Here is a 21,759-nt window from a genome sequence, read left to right on the forward strand (position 1 = left end):
AAACGTTTGTTTCAGGAGATATCTGTTTGACAGTCCAAGGTGGATTTTGGTAGCTTTTCCCACTGATCAGAAATAAGAAGTTCTTTTCTAAGACTCTGAGATCCCCTGCTGCAAAAAACCTGTTGTTAGGGTCTTGTGTTTTTTGAATAAGCAAATGTATTGCAGCACATGTGTTCTAAACACGTGGTTCTATATGTACTACAAAGAGAACTCAGATTTCTTTTTCCATAGTTTTGAGAAGTATATAATACACACAGTTGTGCTTCATTTAGCATTTCAGATTTCACTTTAGTTTGTAGAAGGAGAAAGGACTTGTATAATTTACACTGTCTCTTGGCTTTTAAATTTATGCAGTCAGGAATAGTTTTAAATAATTCTTACACAATCCACAGTTCAGGGGAATTACTTCGGTGAGCCTGAACAGATTAGTGCATAAATAGGGCCTTACATGAAGTTGTTTTTGTTGATAGCCATGTAGCCATCAGGCTTGCAATAACCAGCCGTCTTCTTCATCAGCTGTAGGATTTCTTGACAGATTTTGGGGGTGGATTTACCTTGCTTGTTTAATTTAACATATTTGACAGCACTCAAGCATAGGTAGTTCGAGTGTTTCATTGTGACATTTTTCAACAGTTTGTGTAAGCCTGCCTTGCAATAGAATAATAAAAACACATTTAAAAAGTAGGTTTTGTACAAGTATTTGACAGAATTACACAGTACACAATCTGCAACTTTCTTCTTGTTATGGGCTTGGTTAAATTTGACTGTTTGACTTTGGATAAACTGAAGCTAACTATAGCTCTTTTTGTATTGAGAATAATGAAATGTAGTCCCAGATCAGTTTATTCCTGTCCTGACACCTGCAGCTACATGAGATGGTGGCCTTTGAAAACTAAAGACTAATTAAATTTTTGCACTCTATTTAGTCTGAAAATCTGCCCTACAGCCTTCTAACCAGTGCTTAGGATTTGTCTTCTAATTTCTGATATAAATGAATTTTAATGGCTAATCCATAGCTTATTGTTGAACCAGTAATTTTCTTAAGATTGAATAGCTGTCTGTCTTTCGCTGTGTTTATTCCTGTTATGTTGTCAAAGTGTTGTTATTGACCCATCAATTTTAACTATCTTAATTGTATTATTTTCTTTTCTTTTAATCTCCAAATGTCTTTCTTTCCTTGAGATAGTAGCCTCTCGAGATGGATGTTGAATTTATCAGTCATATTGTCTTTGTGCTATTCATGTCGTGCTGTTTTCCCTGGGAAATTTTCCTAGGAAATACTAGTTTTGTTTGTGTCTTTCTCCCAGCCCCATCACATGGATCTGTCTGATGTTCTAGAATCAGTTAGTGTCCTTGGACATAGCTATCTCTTACGTGTGAGCTTCTAGTCTGTGTGAAGCAGAAATTCCCAATAGGTTTGCATGCAATATGCGTGACTTTTCCAATTTCATGCTGTTGTACTTCATTCCATTTGTTACTGTAGTTCTTCACGTGATCCAAATCTTCCTGCATAAAGACAGCGCTCAGCTGAACTGACAATTTGTTTGTCAGCAATTTTTTTAAAGTTTTTACTTTCTGTGCCTACTTCACTAATGAAAAGGGTGAGTATTCCTCAGTCAAGCTGAATCAAGAATCAAGGTCCTCAGATGCCATTTGAACTAGGCTACTAATCTCTGTTCTTGAAACTACTTGTCTGCCCTGTAGTGAATTCTTTACTGTTCTTATAATCCCTCTTTTCTTCATCCAAAAGAGTAATTTTATTTGTGGCACCATATCAGGTTTTTTCATAATCTTCCCGGGAAGCTGTTGTTGCACACTGACTTAGACTGACAGTTCAGTTTATCTCTGGCATTCTGTTCATCTTAAAGTCCTGTTCAAAACAGTCCCTGTGACTGAGGTAATATGCTTACAGTTACCTAAGTTGCTTCTTGCCCCAGTTACACATCAGAGAACCATTTAGTATGTTTTAGTTTTGATGTGTTTAAATACATTAACTTGGTGTTACATGTACTGCTGCAAATGGTTTTAAATATCTTGTCTGTTGAAGTGTATTGTATGTTCTAATTCTTGTGAAGTCTAAGAGTGACATTTTTTCTTGTGTTCCCCTTATACAATACTGTCTTTGTTGTTACATTCTCCGCTATCATTCTTTATTGAAATTTGGAACAGCAGAGCTCACTTGGTTTGGGGATCGTGCTGTTAAAAATATTACATGGCCACATCTAAAGAACAGTTACCACTGAACTCCATGCTTTCAGAGTTGGTTTGGGCCATATGAGAGATCTTGCGCACTTCAGCTTCATATATTTGGAGTCATACAGAACATAGGACTGGATTGCTGTGGTAGTGCTGTGAATTCAATGCTGAGTTCCAGTTCAGAAAAAAACCCACAGTTTTAAAAATAAAAGCATTTTCTTCAAGAAACTGTTACTACGAAGGATAATAAAATACAGTGCAGAAACATCAGGTGTTACCATTGATGAATAAATTACTTTTTAGTGGATTACAGTTGAACACTTCTTTGCGGCTACAGTAGAAAAGAGATGGAGAACTTCAAAATCAACTGATTGGCTTATGGGTTTGAATCTCTTCAGCATCATTCTGTTGGCAGAGTAGCATTCCAAGTGTTAATTGCTGCTTTAATATTTTTGAAGGGGTTATTTAGTTGTGCCATTCTAAACTGTTATATCGGGGAGATTTTGGAGAAATTCCTGTTGGTCTTTCAGTTTTGTGCCTTAGCCAGGGCTGCTAGTCTTCCTCTTTAATAGCAGTCTGAAAGGGTATTTTTTGTTTTAAGAAGGGGAGTTAGAATTTTTTCTCTTTGATTTTTATTGCATGGTTTTATGGACAATATTATATTTTATATGTATGTGTGTGTGTGTGTGTGAAAAAGGAAATATTACTGAAAGGAAGATTGAGGTACAAAGTACTGGTGGAGAGCATTATTTTTTGATGAGGCTTGGACAGCATTTCTGGCAACTACCTTAGAGGGTGTCACTGAACAAAAATCACCATGAAAAAGTGGTTAATTTCTTCAATTTCTTCTTGGGTTTGTGGGGGTTTTTTTGTTTGTTTGTTTGTGTTTTTGTTTTTGTTTTTGTTTTTGGTAACATGCTGTGTGGTACATGTTCCTGTGCCAGTGTGCCCTCTGGTGAAGCGGGGGGCAAGATGGCCAAGTTTTAAACATTTCTACTCTTGCTAGGTACAACAGTGCAAATATATGTTCCTTCTGAAATTGGACAAAACAGAAATGATTTTTAAAAATACTTTAAACAAACTATTACTAAGATTTATTCAGTTTCGCTTGATAGAATACCATAAATAAAGCCTTTGTTGTTATTGCGGCATAAACCTGTTGGCAGTTTAAAAATTCCACGTTTTATTGAGGATTGGAAGTTCAATGCCACTGCAACACAGAATAAAGCATTAATACTTATGCACTTAAGTTGCTGGCCCGATGTTTTATAGCTAGAAGGACATTCCTTATTAACTGTCAGAGTTGGTGTTGTGGCATAGGGACCACTAAAGAGTGAATATTTTCGCTGTCACATTGCTTTTCCCTCTGCCTGGCCAGGAAGTTTACTTTGAAGTTCCTGGTGCTCCGGACGTTTGCTCGGTGCGTGATTCCGAGTCCATCCCACCACAGCCTGGCAATAATCCTGCCCAGGGCCGTGGCTGCCGTGGTGCTCGGGGTGCCTGGCTCCCTCTTTGTGGCTGCATTAGAGAGAAGTCAGAGACGTGTGAAAAGTAGGCCAGGGGTCGGGGCGGCGCCGCGCCCGCTGAAATTGGAAGTGACGGACACCTCCCGGCTCAGCCACTAATTTGCCTCCATGTTAAATGCCTCCGAAGACTCATTAAAATGAAAAGTTCTTGGGTCTCGCCGACACACAGATTGAGTTATTGATGCTGGAAGCGGCCACCAACAGTAATTGCTGCCCATCCCTGAGAGAACGTCCGTCCTGGCATTCATGAGCAGCGCCAGGCTGACAGGGGTCAGGGGGGTCAACCCCACCGAAACGAGGCTGAGGAGAGCCAAAATCAGGGCTCTGTTCATCTTTGTGCAGCTTCGCTTTTGTTGCAAGGAACTATTGATGTGTTCAAGCTGCTTTTTCGTCCTTTGAGGCCCAATTACGTTCCCCTCATGCATCACCATTGAAAAGTTCTGTAAGCGGAACGTGACCGCAACTACTGCAGTCTGAAAAAGTGACTCCTTACTCAGCTTGGCTGTCTTAACTGTATGTTCACCCACAGCACGAGAGTAGAATTATGTTTTACTTGCGGAGCAAATGGCGTGTACATATGGTAGTGTAATTTGCACACAGCTCGGGAATCCAGGATGTAATGGTTTTGAATTGTAGTTAGTGTTGTCTTTTTTTCTGCAGTACTCTTCTAGGAGAAAAAAGTAACAAGATAAGTATATTAGATAACCAAACTAACTGTTAAATTTAATGCAGATTTGGTTTTCATCCAGCAGAGAGGATGGGGTTTATTTGCAATAAAGCTTCTCTACCAGCAGTTTTCAACAGGTGGCCTAACATGGTGTTACTGCTTCCCCCCCAGTATTATGGGAAGTCACCACTTGCATTTAATTTTTATGGAAAATCATTTAAAGAAGGTTTCATTTCTGTAAAGAAAATAGTTTTCAAACAGATTTACATGTTAAATCTGTTGAATACTACCTCTAACAGCTATATGCAAGTCTAAAATTATACATCTGTGACCAGTGAGTTGACATATCTAATATTTTTAATAGGAATATGAAAACATCCCTGTGGTTGTTACCAAAAGTTTATATTTCAGAAGAACCCTGCTATTCAGTTAGATAGTAAACATAGGTAATGTTTTCAGATATTAATGTTAATAAACACATGGGGGATTTTGTTGGGTTTGTTGGTTATGCTCAGCACGATGACCATCTTGAGGGTTTTTTCTTGTTTCACAAATACAGGAAGTTTTTAAACATTTTGCTCTTGTTTCACAAATACAGGAAGTTTTTAAACATTTTGTTTTATTGTATTTTCCAGGAAACAAAGGTGGAAAAGCCAGAGAAGCATCATTGCAGTCAAGCACCAAATCCTGTATTAGGCTTCACTGAACAGCCTGAGCTTAGCATTTGTCAAGCAGAAGGGCTGGTTGCCCTGCACAGGAAGGATTAAAAGTGAACAATGACTCGATTGAGGGTTCATGAGCAATTGCTTGGAGCCTATCTGCTTATCATTCTCCATGTTCAAGGTAAATATAAACTAGTTGAAATAAGCTTATCTTTCTGACATGTAGCACAGTTGTGCATTTTCCAGTGGTTGAAGTAGGATTTTTTTCCTTTTGGAGTTTATTTTGCGGGCAGGTGACTTTACTGGCCTGGTGTGCCATGTGGATGCTTCCCTAAAAAGAAGGACATTCTAGTGGTCATTCATTGTAGTACAGATGGTCTGTTTTAGTAATTACTTAAATAGAAACAATACCAAAAATGCCTACTACCTGAACAGAGCAAGCTGGATGAGCAGCAGAAGTGAAGGTTTGACTTTCTGAATTTCAGTTCCTTCTGTGTGTGAATGTTTGATTCCCTTTAACTTGACCTACTGAAGAACTTGCAGTGTGCAGGTCCCCATGCCTTTTGATGCACCCAGCAGCCTAGAGCTAGTGTGCCATAACTAATCTAAATTAACTTGTGTGTACTTGATGGGCCAAGGTAAGGCTATGGACTACTCACAGATACCCTCATTTTCAGTTAGTGAAGATGCTCATTTGTATGTCTGTTGTCTTTCCATACACCAATTATCAAAAAACTTCTGGAAATCCAGTTATCATTAGGACTTTAACTCCTCTGTCAAATTGGGTTGAATTGAAAATATTCATCCCTGGTTGGGTCTCTGTGTAAGAGTGTTTGTTCTCCCAGCTGTGCACTCCTCCTGTGTTTAAGTACACAGAGCTTTCCAGATATTTTCAGAAAACAGAGAAAACAAATTTGATATTGCCGTTTAAATACTTGAGTATAAAAGGGTTTATATTCTCTTTCCATACTTAGATCAATTACTGCTTAGTGCTTGATTTTGAGATACAATGTGAGATAGTTTCAAGAATAACAATTCAATGAACCCATTAAAATGGGGAGAGGTGGAAACCTGGTAAATACCCAAATGCTGATCTTTTTGTTTTGTTTCTGGTGTGAATCTGCAGTATTAGATTAAAGGATATGGCAAAGCTGTCTCTTCAGAGCCTGAGCTTGATACATCTGTTCGGACAGAAATTGCCTAGTTTGGAGTATATTTGAAGTCTGTAGTAGATGTAAAAATATTTGCAGGTAGCTGTAAGGTGCTTAGATTAGGTTATGGGAATAAACTGAAGAAAATTTCATTGAGAAATTAGGAAAGAAATTTTGACTGAATGTGGTTAAGTATTACTATAGGCTGCCTGGGCAGGTAGTGCAATATGCATTCTTAAAGGTAGTGAGAACTTCACTGCAATTACTGAACAACCTGGTCTGATGTAGAAGTTGGTCCTGCTTTGACCAGGTGGTGGTACCAGGTAACTTCCAGAGGTCTCTTCTGCTCTAAAATACTCAGACATAATGTTTTGCTGTGGAACTTCTTCTATTTGTATTCAAGCAGTCTTGCTGCTTCTGGTGGAAGAGACCAGCTTCTTCCCTTTTTCCCTTGAGGAGGCTGGGAGTAATATGCTTTGTTCTTTTTGCTGAAGTCATGGTTACTCCTCTGCATTAGCCAATATTTAGCATTTTAATAATAAGCAATAGCAATTGAAGAGGTTTTTTTCCTCTCTAGATTCAAATAGATATAATAATACAAATATACAAATCTTCTAGTGGCTTAAAGTGAAATTACATTAACTCCTTCCATGATCACGGTGATTAATAATAGTTTAGTAAATAACTTACAGTAAGTAATATGGATAAATTAAGTTTAAAGACTGAAAAATATTTTTCAGCATCAAAAGAAGAAATTTCCTTATCTTAGAAATTTTCCTGACTTTCAAATCAATACTGAGGGAGTTCTGAAAGCCATGGAAAAGTTGAACTTATTGAAATGTTGTTAGTTCTTTTCAAGTTGCCTAAGGGCTTTTCTTCAAACGTACAAAATATGCTTGGTTTCCAGGGGTGATGAGGAAAAAACCAGTCAAGTCTCTCTGCTTTTCCCTAGATTCATGGGGGAGGAAGAATTAAGATCCTAGTCATAAAGCATTTGAAATTTTTGTAGGAAAGAGACAATCTAAAGTGAAAAGTTTAAACTGTTGAAAAAGTAGTTTCAACAAGGAAAATATACGCAGGCTGTTAGAAAAATGCATCATAAAGCAATAACAGAGGTGAAAAAGATGCATTAGGAAGAATTGAAGAGAATTTGTATGATTTTCAGAAAGAGGAAGAAAAAGCAGATAAATTAGGAACCAGTGCGTGTACTTTCAGTGTCTGGCATCCAGGTTAATGGTTTGCTCTCTTGGGGTTTTTTTGGAGGCTTCTTCAGAATGTTAGGAATTTCAGAGCTTACCAAGACCTGAGAGAATGATAAAAGCAAATGTGTCTGTATAGTTGCATGTATGTATACATACCAGATTCCTTAACAGGTAACTTGAAAAAGCAAGTGGCTGCATGTGTTGATTACTGTGAAAATATTCTTACGGTAACAACAGAAACCAGAGGCAGTTCCATGGCATTATTGGTGAATAGCTGCAGTTTCTCACGCTGGTACCATGCAGCAGGGGGACACAGTGGTTACCCTTTGGGTTATATCTCTATAGTTTGGGACTTCCTCACTTACTTTGAGAAATAGTCAGAAATAAGCCTGGGTTGCAGATGGCCAGATTTAATAGCAACCTCTTCAATTGCAAAATTTTGTATTTCTTTTCTTGCTGTGGAAGACCTTTGCAGTAGCTTTAAGTCTGTGACTAGCTCTGCGTCTTCATCCACCTCCTTTTTCTGATCTAAGGCAAGAGGTCTTGGGCTGCAGCCGCACTTGTGGCTGCACTAAACAGGTTTTGTCTTCCCAGTGGTGCAGGGTTTTCATGCAGAGACCCACTTTTACTTCCAAGTAGAGTATTTCTTTGTTGTTATAGTGCATTGATAAGCATGACTGATCAATATATGTAGCAGTAATAAAGTGCTTAACATCTACTTAAACATGTTCTCAGAAATTTGGTTCTTCATTGCTGGCATTACTTCCCATGTGGTTCATCACACATTTATGTATTCTTCAGAGACACCACAGAAGACCAGTATTTTAATCCTTGTAAATTAGTTGACTAAAAATATATTAATGCCACTTGATGTGCATAAAGATATATTAAAAGTCAAATTTAAAAGTAATTAGTGTTAATATTAAATATTAAAATGGATTTAATGTTGCCGCTCTTAATGAACTAAACAAAAAAACTGTTCATTTTAGTTCACTGCTCTCATAACTTTTATTCAAATACTTGATATAGATAAAGGTATATATAAGATACATTCTAAAAACTTTATGCACTTTCTCAATTTCAGATGAAGTAGTTAACTGAATTTGAATGTATAAACTAATCTGAAACAAAATTCTAAAATCTATAGGAGGAACTTAGAGTTGTCTGTAGCAGATTCTTTATTTGAAAACACTAGTTCTGTTTATTGGTGGTTTCCCCAATTAATGGCTGCATCTGTCTTTAAAACATGGGCAGGAACCATGTTCTTATAAATCTGTCTGATGAAAATTCTTCCAAGGGATTATTTAAAATTGATGTATTTCTTTAATAAAATTTCGCATTTCGTTTTAAGTAAATTTATTCATTAAAAGCCCTTTTAATTTAAATTAGAATGCAGTGTACTTTTTAAGAAAAATACACAAAATTTTCAAGTCTCTGGCTTTTATATTGAGTGCATAAGAACAGAGCAGTCTTCAGAAGTGACTTTTGGGGAAGGGAAGTGGGAGCAGAGACTGAGGACTGAAGGCTGGGAAGCAGAGGAGGCAGTGGCTGCCTGTCTATGTTGAGCGCTGATGTAGCTCCTGGGAGAGCTGGAAGGACAGGAGAGAGGTTTTAAACCAGTAGTCTGGGAACATGCTGTGATTTTTAGGAACCAGTTCTGCTAGATGGAGCTACCTCTAACATGCCTGGTCTTTGGAGATCACAGCTGTGATATATAAGAAAGCACTATAAGAAGAATTATGGTTACAATGCCAAACACAGAGCTTGGAGAAGCATTTAAGATACTTTCTTTGCACTCATACAATTTTTCTTATTTTTAAAAAAAGCTATTTGTCTTTGAAGGGCAAGTGCTTCTATGATATTCAAGCTGTGTCAGTTGTAGTGAGGTTTAATTCACCCAACAGAACATGTTAAATCACTATGAAAGCTTGTGATAGGCAGAAAGGTGAAATGTGCTTACTGGAGTGGGGGATCTGCATTGTTGCCATATCTGCATCCTAAAGCAAGAAAAAGTAATTTAGAACTACCGCATAAAAATGTCAAAGTATGCCTTTTTCCTAAGGAAGGCATGTCTAACATAAAGAGCTCTGGTACAACTTTCATCTTTGATGAAAAGAGCCCAGTGGCATCAGCACCAGCAGGGAGGCAGGTGAAGGGGCTCTTCTGACTAAGATTCTTCTTACTTATATATTGAATTTCTTAGACTTTACAAGCATGGATCAGAGTAGCTAGAATGAAATGCCTCTAGCACTGTATTTCTGCTAGGACAAATCCCTTTAAAGGATAATGTAGTCTGGAATAGAAATATTTTTATGGGAAACACCTATATTATGAACTCAGAAAGCTATCAAACAACTTGACTGCTATAGGCCATATTGGACCTTTTTTTGTGGAGAAAGAGAGGATACAATTAAGTAAGAAATTGTAGGCATAATCTGGTTTTTGTATTTGTCTTCTTACACTTACTGCTGTCTCTGCATTTCATAGAGCTGGTTTTTTTATGGGTCACACAAATCTTTTCTTAGATCAGAAGACTTAATGAAATTATATCTGTATCCTGGCATTGAGTTGCAAGCAGGTTAACTCGGGTTTTAGTGATTAGTAACACTGCAGTGTCACGCACAGTACATTTTTAAGATTTATCCATGTTAATATTCATATTTGAAGCATGCTTTCAAGTTGACTTAGATTTCTAACCTAGTGAGATTTTTAATATCCTGGGCTTCTTTGAAATACATTTTATAGTCCTAAGTTGTCTTTTGTGACTGGAAGAAGTAGTGCTTTGAATAATTTATATTTTTGATCAAAGGCTGGATATGATACATTGTCAGGTGTTGTTCTGTTTTAACAATTTGTTTTATTATTAGCTTTTGAAATTTTTATTTATTTTATTAAAATATAGTTTAATTTTAAACAGAAAACCATTTAAGTGTTGTCCTATCTGTAACAGTTGTTCACACTTCCAGAAATCTGCAATGCATGCAGTGTATGATGGGGCAGAGCAGAAGACAAAATCCAAACTTGAAGTCCCATCAGCTTTTTTCTCATCAGTGTCTTACACTGCAGTGAAGGCAGGAGAATGTTCCACCCTTACTCTTATATTTTGTTCAATTTTGTAACTTTGTAATGCAGTAAAATGCACATTACAGAGCAGTTTGTATGTTTAGGAGTCTATGATACTGTTGTTCTCAAGGCTGGGTAAACAGGCTGGAAGTGATCCTGGATCTTGAACAAGCTCACCAGTGTGTGATAGCTCATTTGTTGCTCATGTGTATTATTTTGCCCCACCAGCTGTGTGCAGTTTGCAGGTGGAGGTTAGGAAATAGTGCAAAGGAAGCTTTGCTGTGCCTGAAGTCTTTGGGTGCTGCGTTTCAGTGCACCATACACTGCACTTACACCTTTGAAGGTTATGTGAGATTTGTGTGTGTATGTTTCTTAGATGTACTGCAGAGTGACAACTGCAAGTGTCATGGAAAAGAAGAGATTAATTACATCATCAACTAGTGTAGTGTCACAAGATCCTAAAACATGATCCTCCCTTTGCCTGTCCTATTCCTAGGGGGAAGTTGCAGCAGTGTGAATCTCTGAGAGCTGAAGCTCTGGGGATGGGGACATAAACCTTGGAGCAAGATGTTCTTTAGGCCTTTGTTCTTTCTTGTTCATTTACTCAGTATTTATTAGCCAGGAAGAACAGCAATGAAGCATCCTGTGAGTTCAGGGCCTTCATTTGCCCTTTTAACATCCAAGGTAAATGGAAGCCAAGTCTTTCCATGCTTGACTCCCATCCCCATCCTCAGCAGCTCTCAGATGGACACTGATGAGTCTTGAAGTGCTAAGGATGAATTGCAGTACTGCAGTAAAGGATACAGTTAGGTATCCTAGGTGGAGGCAATTAAAAACTGTTTTGTGAAGTAATCCCAAACTTCCTCAAAATTTTCCTATTCTCTTCCCGGGGTACTCAAACTCCTGTCTAAGATTGCTTACAGTCTTAGGAAGTAAAAATGCAAGAGTAAAGTGATTTCCCCCCCCACCACTCCCCCATTCTTTGTGCAGTTCAGGTATTACCTGTAAGATGAAAGCAGGCTACTATGGAGTTTTACATTACAAAAATAATGAAATTGTAGTCTGTTCTTGCTTTGAATAAAAATCTTTGCCTATAGAAACTGAACAAAAGACAAAGATGCTGTTTCTTTGAGAACACAGTTAGCTGTTTTGGATTTTATATGGCATATGCTTTTCATAAATCTTACACTGCAATCCATCTTAATAAATGAAGAGGGAAAATGTATTTCATGTCACTTTTAGTATAAAAGGTTGGTATGCCTGTAGTCATGCTTCAGTGTTAGTTTACAGAGAATTATACTGCTTTAAAAGATGCCGGACATGCAGAAAAATGTTGTTCTTTCTGTTCTGAGCTAGGAGAAGCCATGCTTTAAGGGTTCCTTGAATTTCTTGTCTAATAAACTGAAAAAAACATTGCATTCAATGATCAGGGTAGGAAAATGGATGAGTGACTTTAAGACACTGATCATAAAGTACCATAAAGACTTTAAACATGTGGAATGTTCCTGAAGATAAGAGGGATTTATAACATCAATTGTGAAAGATACTGTATTCATTGAACAAAATTAGAAAGACAATATTTGTACATATGCAGTGGCTTTTGCTTTAAATATAAAGTAGAATTACCTGTTCTCTGAGCAGGTAAGGATCTCTTAAATGTGAATACAGAATGTTTTGTAATGTCTCTAGCAAAGTATTAAAATTACCTTTCAGTTTATGCTGGGGAGAAATATGTAGAAAGAGAGGGGGGTGGATGGAGGAGCTGTTTCAATTGTGCAGGATTATTCTTGGTTAAATCAGAAATACCTATAATACCTATACTGTTATTCTAGCATTGGATCTTGTTTCTTGTGAACAGTCTGTACAGATCAGGACTATTTGGGCATTACTGAAATACTCTTTGAAGACTACATATTAAATAAAGCACTGCTCTGTGATTTCAGTGTTTAGGTAAATGGTGTATTTCTCAGGATATTCTCTTAGTTGTATCCAGAAGAAGCACAATTGCATTACTTCGCTGTATTGGACAGTGCACTAGGTGTGCTTTATTAACCAGATGAGGAAATCTGCAAGTCTGCTATTTTCAGTACAGTAGGATCAAATTTCACAAGTATTTAATTGGCTCTTGTCTGAATGAAACAGTGGATGTTACAGTAGAGTGATGCAGAGGGCTCTGTCTGCAAGAGGTTTTAATGAAGTTTTTCTGGACACATTTCAAGCAAGGTAAACAGGACACTAATATTCTCATCACTCTACTGCACGTGTTTGCTAGGTTTGACAGGAAGCCCAAGAATCTGTTTGAAGACACTCTGAGTTTCCCAGTCAGGTCTCTTTTCCTTAGAAAAACTGAAATTTATATTGTGACCTTCATTTTTTTACTAATAACTGAATCTGTAAAAGCTTCTGCTGGTCCTGACTGGCTGCTGGCTTATCTTGCCAACACGGAGCCTCACACAGAGCCTTGCTGTAATCTGTGTCAGTGCAACTGATAGTTTGTTCACAGCTCTTCTATCAGTGTTTGGTTTCTACCTTGAGGATTTAGAGCCAAGGTGGTGGACAGAAGGAGATTAAAATTGTGTATGATAAAGCTGAAGGAGATGGGTAAAGATGTTCTCATCTGATAAAGTAATCACATAGCATATTCCAAGTGAGGCAGACAATGTTCATCATTTTTCTTCTGGATGTTCTTCACTAAGAAGAAAATGGATGTTTTCTTCTGAATGCCTAGATTCACAAAAGCACTTTAATAATATAATAAAGAAAGTATGATGTTTAACTCTGCTACTGTTGAGAAACTGAGGGCTACTTGGAACATGATGCAGCCCTGTTTCTATTCTGTGAAAGCTCGTTTGGATGGATGTTCGTGTCATTTACTGAAATTTAATTTGCAAACAAGATTTACTTTAGCTGTGTTTTGAAGTACTAATGCATACAGAGATCAAAAAAACCAAGAGATTTTGGAGTTATTACTGCTCTTCCATGAGACTGTGAATCTATAAAAAGTTTCTTCAGAAAATTAGAAAATTGCATATTAAGTATGTTCAGTCATGTATAAAATTATTCTTGTTGTGGTTATCAAACCGTCAGCATTTTGGTTTCCTGAACACATGAATGAGAGAAACTTTCTTCAGAAAATTCTAACCAGTTATTTCACTGCTTTCTGCCCTACCTCAAAAAGAGAAAATATCTTTCTGTTTATATTGATTATATATGGTTGTAAGATCTGCTGTTAAGGTACAAAATGTGTCAGCAGGGTATTTCTAGAATAAAATTATTAACTCAGATTTCTACCATAATCTTGGGGGAGGAGACTGCTTTGTATAATTGAGTTATAAATATAATTATTGTTGTCATGTTTTGCCTATAAGACTCTTGAGCAGTTGTCAGAGAGATGCAAACTTTTTTTTGTTGTGTTTTTTGTGTCCAGGTCAAAAGCCAGACAGCATGCTTCATGGTACAGGAATGAAGACAAATTCTGACCAAAAGAAACAAGCAAATGGAGTAACCCTTGCTCCAGAGGACACCTTACCTTTTCTTAAATGCTACTGCTCGGGACATTGTCCAGATGATGCTATTAACAACACATGCATGTAAGTGTTGCATTCAGGATAGAGAGGCTCTTTGAAGAATGTAATTTTGGATTTTGAGAGAGCAAACTGCTTCTGGAGGCTGACCAAGGTTCTCTTAGGTGATCTGACCATAATTGATTATGTTCTGTGAGTGCTAAAACCCATGGTCATCTCTGTTTTCACCACACCTTGGAACAATTTACAACTGGTCATTTTAAGCCTAGCAACTGCTTTGAAGGACAGAGGTTTTAAGTAACCCCGTGGTATTTTATAGCTGGGTGAGTATTAAGTGACCCAAATCTAAGCCTTCTGACATGACCACCTGTTTGCTTATTTCTTCACCTAGTAGTCAAAAAGGTAGTGTAAACAACATGGCCGTTTACTGAGAATTCTTCTCGCTACATGTTCAGTAGTTACAGACTATGAAGAAAAGGCAGGGGAAAATAAAGAAAAGCCTGTGGACATGTAGAGACAGGAGGGAGTTTTATCTTTGATAGGTATAAGAATTCTAACAGACTCATGCATAGGTTATGTGCTTGCTTAAGGTGGGGTTTTTTGATGCTCTGAAAAGTCCTCGTTTATCTTTTTTTTTTTTCTCCATTTGCAATTCCATGTTCAAGGCCCTTCTGTTTCCTTCCTTAAGAATTAATATACACAGTTGAAAACATGTTGCTTGCTCCTGTACTTGGAGTCTTCACTTTAATATAGGTTTCAGTCTCTCTAAGGTGTCACTTGGCAGTTTCTGTGAAACCTAAGGAGGTAGAATAAACACTGCTTTCTTTTTAAATGTAAACACAGGCAGTAACTTACAAACAGTTTTGAACTGAGAAAATGTTCCAGTATTTTGTCTTTCAACCCTCTTGATATTTATTTATTGGTTTTTATTGCCCTCTAGTGTGTGCAGCCTGTATAGACCTTACTAATTTTTGTCTGACCTAGCAACTGATAGGCCATTATGCTGATAAAAAATCTATTAGTTAAAAAACACACAGTGTCTACGTGCAGGGTACCTTATAGCATTATGCTTTCCACGTCTGCATTTCTTTGAATTAGTGTAAATAGGTTTTTGGCAAACAAAATTCTTTCTAAATTTGTTTCCCTTAGTATGTGTTTTGAGGGAATTAATGAATATTTGTGAGAAGGCATTTGAGAATACTGTTGGGGTCTTTTATTCTCAAATTGGATGGTAACCCCTGTATTAAAGAGTTTTTCTAGAAGTTTTCATTCTAGAATTCTTAATGGGTTCATGGTCAACTAATGCTGAATATTAAATGACAAACATGCTGGTAAAGCACCCGTGTTATGTTTCTTGCAGAACTAATGGGCATTGCTTTGCTATCATTGAGGAGGATGAACATGGAGAACCCACACTTGCTTCTGGCTGCATGAAGTATGAAGGTTCAGACTTCCAGTGCAAGGTGAAAAAATGAGATTTATACCAGTGCCATACTTTTATTTCATTTCTATGCCACTCCCTTTTTTTGTATGGCATCCTGAAGATGCTTCTAAAGCAAATACTGCTGCTATGATGAGTATAAGAGAAAAACTTCTAAAGGGATTGGGCTTTTTGTCTTAAGAGCAGTATTTACTTAACATATGGTTAACTAGTTTCGACTAAGCTCAAGACTTTTCCTATATGTAAATAGCAACTTAAGTAGAAACCATCTATTTCTGTGCAACAAGCAAAAAACGTCTCATGAAATATAAAAAAATGCAAGATCAAATGTAGGCTCAGAGATTAGATGCTGTCTGTCTGCCACTGCAGAGTGATCTCATACTTTAAATGGTGTGGTTGAAGTGCCTTTTAAATGAAATAGCTTACACTTTTGTCTGTGCTGTGTTGTAATTGTAGCATCTCCTGTCTCCATTTTCGCTTCAAAATCTGAATGTTCATTGAATTCTCCTTCAACAGGACTCGCCTAAAGCGCAGTTACGCCGAACAATTGAGTGCTGTCGCACTGATTTCTGCAACCAGGATTTGCAACCAACATTGCCCCCTCTTGATAGTACAGGTAAACGCCTCCTGTATGTTCACACTGCTAAGAAGTGCTGTGTAGGTTCTGTTCTTCTTGATCAACAGTATAAATAAGGGAAAATGTAATTACAGTATCACACAAATCTGTTTTTCGCCTTACTCAGTAATTTTTATATGAAGATCTGTACTACTCTTCATTTCCTATTTTCAGTTCTCCTTTTTTTGCCACTTTCAAGTTAATCTTTTCCTCAATCAGTCACTCATGACATTTTTATTCTTGTTCTTAGTGTGTTCATATCTTGACTGCATGTGATCTTGTGATCTGTTTTTATTCTGTTTCCACAGTCTGATCTCTTTTTCAAATGTTTTTCTTAATCTCTGCTGTATTTTTACCATTATGAATGCCATCATAAAAAAAACTATTCAGACCTCGTTAATACCTCTTTATTGCAAATTCATTCTCTTTCTGTTGTTCCCAGTGAAAATAGTTTGTTTTCATGCACTTATTCATTGCCAGGCAAGTTGTATTGGTCTAACTGTTGCTTTATATCTTCTCAGAATCGTACTGCTCTAAATCCTTAATTTCTTCTCTAACAAACTAGCAAAAGTCAACCAAAACTGACAACTCCAAAATCTCAAGCTGAATTTTTTTTTTTTTTGTTGTTATCCAAATGAATTTATCTTTGCTTTTGTGGTATAAATACTTACTTTGATACACAATATATGAAAACATATCTAAATAAACTGTTTACAATATATGTTTCATTAATAGACTTTGGAAACTTTTTTTTTCCTTTCTATTTTTTCTTCCTTTTTTTCTTTTTTTGTCAAATAGATGGACTTTTTGATGGCAGCATTCGTTGGATGGCAGTGTTGATTTCTATGGCAGTCTGCATAATTGTCATGGTCATCTTACTTAGCTGCTTTTGTTACAAGTAAGAAAGCACTTTCTTTATTGGCAACACTTAATTTTGCACATCAGTGTAAACAGAACAGTTATTTTGCTAATGTACTCAGTTATAATCATATGTAGATTGGAAACAGTTGTAACCTAATTTCACATTTCTGTGGGAAGCAGTTTCCATCACTAGGTGAAACGAAATGTTCACAGCAGAGAATTTAAGTGAATTTGATCCTTTCCTCTGGGTACAAAGTATTTACAGTTTTGCAAGCTACACATAACTTCGATGCTAGAGCAGCTGGTAAACAGGAATATTATCATGGTTTTTATGCTTTTGGGTCTTCAGTCACTTTCAATAGTTAAATCTCATGTGCTTCTGAGGTTTTCTGCTGAGTTTCAAAACTAAGTAATTGTCCAGCTGAGCTATGGCCGATCATTCAGGTGCTTCTGTTAGCACCAGCCCTGTGCTGGAGGTGTTCACTGTTCTAGCAGTTTCCAAGGCTTCTGTCAGCCTCAGCTGCTGTGGTTCAAGGTTCTGTCCAAAATCAGTAATGTTGTGCTGGTAACTCTGGCTGAGAGTTGAGTATTAAAAATGGTGGGTTTCTACCTCACTGATAATCAGCTGACAAACCTGTACATGCATTACAACAGCTTCTTAACATTAAAAAGCTATATAAGTTACATTTCAGGAAAAGAGAAAATACAGTAACATCTGCTTCTCTGTTTTTTCTTTTGAGAAAAAGAAATATTTAATATTTAAATAGCTCATTTCCTAGATCAGTTTGTTACATATTTTGAGTGTTTTGGAGTTAGCTTAACTTGTGTTACTTTTGCAGACATTACTGTAAGTCGATGGCAAAGAGGCACTGTTATAATCGTGACCTGGAACAAGATGAAGCATTTATTCCAGCTGGGGAGTCATTAAAAGACCTTATTGACCAGTCACAGAGTTCTGGGAGTGGATCAGGACTACCACTGTTGGTTAGTCATAAACTTGAGATTTTTCTTCAGTGAATTTCTCTCCATCAGATACAAAGTTTGGTTTGGATCTAATGCCTACAACAAAGTAGTTTGTTCATACAAAATGCTAATTTTTTTATATGCCAGTATGATGAGAGTGACGTACAAATTGAACATGCTTAAAGCCCATCTTCACATAGTTAATTAAAATGAAGTGTCAGATATGTTAAAAAATCTGTTGACATCGTCAGAATTCAAAGCAAACTTAGAGCCTACAGCTATTAAGATGAAAATACAAGAAATGGCTAATGTAAGTATCAAATCAAGTGACCTCGGATTTTACTTTCTTAGTATCCACTGACCATTAAAATAGAAAAGCCAGAGAGGGACTTCTTACAAGGGCGTATAGAGATGGGACAAAGGGAAATGGCTTTCAACTGAGAGTAGGTTTAGATGGGATATTAGGAAGAAATTCTTCACTGAGAACGTTGAGGCGCTGGAACAGGCTGTCGCAGAAGCTGTGGATGCTCCATCCCTGGCAGTGTTCAATCCCAGTCTGGATAGGGCTTTGATCAACCTGTTCCAGTGAAAGGTGTCCCCACCCATGACAGAGGGGTTGGAAGTAGATGATCTTTAGGGTTTCCAACTCAAACTATTTTATGATTATTATTCATAATTTTGTTCAGTCACCATCCTATATAATACTTGCATAAAAATCAGTCAGTGAGACAGATGACTGTTTATAAATCAGAAATAAAATGCAAGAGAGCATATTCTTCAGTTAGAGGTTGAGATGACTTAAATCTTTTTGGGTTTTTTTAATACCTTGGATGCAGCAATAGTGAGTCAAAAATTGGAATGTAAAAAATTTCATGGAAAAAATTTTACAATGGTATTAAACTTAAAAGTAATCCAAGCTTGACAAGCACCCTGGCCAGGTACTTTTGGTTTACTGGTGGCTTTCTCTCCTCCATCTTATACCCTTTTCTTTCTTTTTTTTTTAATTTTTTTTTTTCTTCTGTAGGTTCAGCGCACTATTGCCAAACAAATTCAGATGGTGAGGCAAGTTGGAAAAGGACGATATGGTGAAGTGTGGATGGGCAAATGGAGGGGTGAAAAAGTGGCAGTCAAAGTGTTTTTCACCACAGAAGAAGCCAGCTGGTTCAGAGAAACAGAGATTTACCAAACTGTTCTCATGCGACATGAAAACATCCTTGGTAAGGCAGCAGAACATTTCTCGGCTGCTGCAGGGTGGAGGAGGAGCTCTTACTGGGTGGTTTGAGGGGTCTAAGGCAGCTTCTGTGGAATCACCAGATGGGTTATTCCCTTAATGTGCTCTAATAAAATGTTACTCAGAGAGTAGAATTTTGCTGCTTTTGGTTGGAAATGTATCTGCAATCTCTTTGCTGGAAGGCTGGACTGGTAACCTCACTTACAGTTAGAATCAGAGGCTCTATATGGTTAGTTTTCATAAGGGCAACACGTATTTTCTGCTGCAGTGCAAGACAATACAGCTTTAGGAATTATCACTAAATCTACTACACAAAAATATAATGTACAAATAAATAGTAACTTGATTTATACATTTCATAGGTTTCATAGCAGCCGATATTAAAGGCACTGGCTCCTGGACGCAGCTTTACTTGATCACGGATTATCATGAAAACGGATCATTGTATGATTTTCTGAAGTGCACTACTCTGGACAACAGGGCTCTGCTCAAACTGGCCTATTCTGCTGCATGTGGCCTGTGCCACCTGCACACAGAAATCTATGGGACACAAGGCAAGCCTGCCATTGCACACAGGGACCTGAAGAGTAAAAACATCTTGATAAAGAAAAACGGAACCTGCTGCATTGCGGACTTGGGTCTTGCAGTCAAATTTAACAGGTAACAAATCCTCTGTCATGGGAAAACTTTATGTCATTTTTTTATTTAATGCACTAGGTACCCAGTTTAAAAAGGCAGATGGAATCATTTGGTTGTGTGCTTTCAGGGTTTGTTTTCCAGTTTTGAGGGTAAAATGTAGTTCTTGAAAGCTGGTGAACTTGAAGATAGGTTGTTAAGAAACAATGAAAATACTCTTATGGAAAAAAGTTTTGTAGAGCAAATGGAGACTAATTTTTGTATTCAAAACTAGCCTTTCATAGTAATTGCAATCATGTAAATTCTTCATAGAAAATTTGAACAACATATAGGTAGTTGAAACTTAATTGAAGATGTGATACTTTAATAATATTATTAAATACTTTTATTAGTTTAAGTTCTGTGGAGACAGAGACTTGTCTTTTTAGTGGTTGTGCCATACAGGATTTCGTAACTTGTCCACAGTTCAGTAACTTGCTAATGTTTTCATTTAGTGACACAAATGAAGTTGACGTTCCCTTGAACACCAGAGTGGGAACGAAACGCTACATGGCTCCAGAAGTCCTGGATGAAAGCCTGAATAAAAACCATTTCCAGCCATATATCATGGCTGACATCTACAGTTTTGGGCTGATCATCTGGGAAATGGCTCGGCGCTGTGTCACGGGAGGTAAACTTTTCAATATTCTGTGTAAAATCTACCAGGCCCTTTTCTCACTTCTAGCAATGCTTCACCAGGAAATAATATAATTAGCTGCTGTGTCATTAGGCTCGTATTCTTTAAAAGCAGTAGTAATGGTCTGACAAATATTTTTGTGACACATCCTGGCTTTTCTTTTACTCTTTTGTATCCTTATGCGTCTTCACCTGTTTTTTTCTTCCATCTTATATTTCTCTGTGCTTCTTTGTAGCATGAAGTAAACTAGAAAAAGTTAAAGCTAGCATTTGGTATCAAAATCAAAGGCAGTACAAGGAATTATAGCTACTAAAGTTAAAAATTATACTGTTGGAGCTTTTATGGTAAATTATTGTTGTAGTGAAATTTTCAGATTTTTACCACAGTAAAACAACATGGCAGAAAGTTAGTTTTTGTTCCTAGCTAAAGAAATCCAAGAGTAGGTATGTAGATTTATTTATTTTAATTGTTCCTAATCTTTCACAATGATCTCCAGGTATTGTTGAAGAGTACCAGTTGCCATATTATGACATGGTGCCAAATGATCCATCCTATGAGGACATGAGGGAAGTGGTGTGTGTCAAACGCCTGCGCCCAGTGGTATCGAACAGATGGAACAGCGATGAAGTGAGTGTGCTCAGAGGAAAAGCTGCTTCAAATCGTTCATTAATGTGGGGTGGTGTTTTAGGTTCATAAATACCAAAATGTTGTAAAGTAGGACTGCATTCACACATTCTGATACTTTGAAAACCTCATAGCAATAATAGGAGAAAGACATGCTCGAGATCTATTCAAGATACTGTCTTTTTTTATATATTTCTTCAGTGATCTGAGGGGAAGATAGTCTTAAGCAGCATGCAAGTACATGAACACTGCTCTACTTGAGATTGTGTATTTTAGATAGTGGTTCTATTTATAGAATATATTCAGAGTTTAATTGGAGCTAAAACTTAAATTATTTTAAAATTAATTTTATTAGTCTTAATAGATAGAGCTTATTGGTTTGTGGCATAAGATATTTCATGAAAGATAAAACACTTCCTTTGTGGATTTCCTCTTCCCATTTTTCCTTTTTTACTGTTACATCCCAGGACAATCTGTGATATAACTAAAATACTCTAATTTTTATGTGTTTTTAAAGGGCCACAGCTTGAACACAGTAAATAAGACATAACTATTTCACATAGCAAATTCAATATGCCATATTCATTCTTCCCTAAGTCCTTGACTTCTATGAATTATATGAATTACCAGTTATCTCCTTTTTTTTTTTTTTTTGATTGCTGAAAGAACTGTTGTCACATCTTCATTTTCCCTGAAGGAATTCTCTATAGTTTTGCAGGC

At 37.0% G+C, this 21,759-nt stretch overlaps 1 protein-coding gene across 3 annotated transcripts in view; it reads left to right on the forward strand.

Annotated features, from left to right (window-relative positions):
• The window catches only part of BMPR1A (bone morphogenetic protein receptor type 1A), a 74,287-nt gene that overhangs the window by 47,523 nt on the left and 5,005 nt on the right, over positions 1-21,759 (forward strand). For all 3 annotated transcript variants that reach the window (XM_059851203.1, XM_059851202.1, XM_059851204.1), the window contains 10 exons: positions 5,025-5,232; positions 13,895-14,057; positions 15,352-15,454; positions 15,949-16,048; positions 16,847-16,946; positions 17,749-17,893; positions 18,897-19,089; positions 19,466-19,763; positions 20,234-20,409; positions 20,912-21,042. In XM_059851203.1, the coding sequence (XP_059707186.1) occupies positions 5,166-5,232; positions 13,895-14,057; positions 15,352-15,454; positions 15,949-16,048; positions 16,847-16,946; positions 17,749-17,893; positions 18,897-19,089; positions 19,466-19,763; positions 20,234-20,409; positions 20,912-21,042 (1,476 nt within the window). In that variant the 5' untranslated portion in view covers positions 5,025-5,165. The remainder of the gene's footprint in view (positions 1-5,024; positions 5,233-13,894; positions 14,058-15,351; positions 15,455-15,948; positions 16,049-16,846; positions 16,947-17,748; positions 17,894-18,896; positions 19,090-19,465; positions 19,764-20,233; positions 20,410-20,911; positions 21,043-21,759) is intronic.

Source organism: Haemorhous mexicanus, chromosome 7, assembly GCF_027477595.1.
Source record: "Haemorhous mexicanus isolate bHaeMex1 chromosome 7, bHaeMex1.pri, whole genome shotgun sequence".
NCBI lineage: Eukaryota > Metazoa > Chordata > Aves > Passeriformes > Fringillidae > Haemorhous > Haemorhous mexicanus.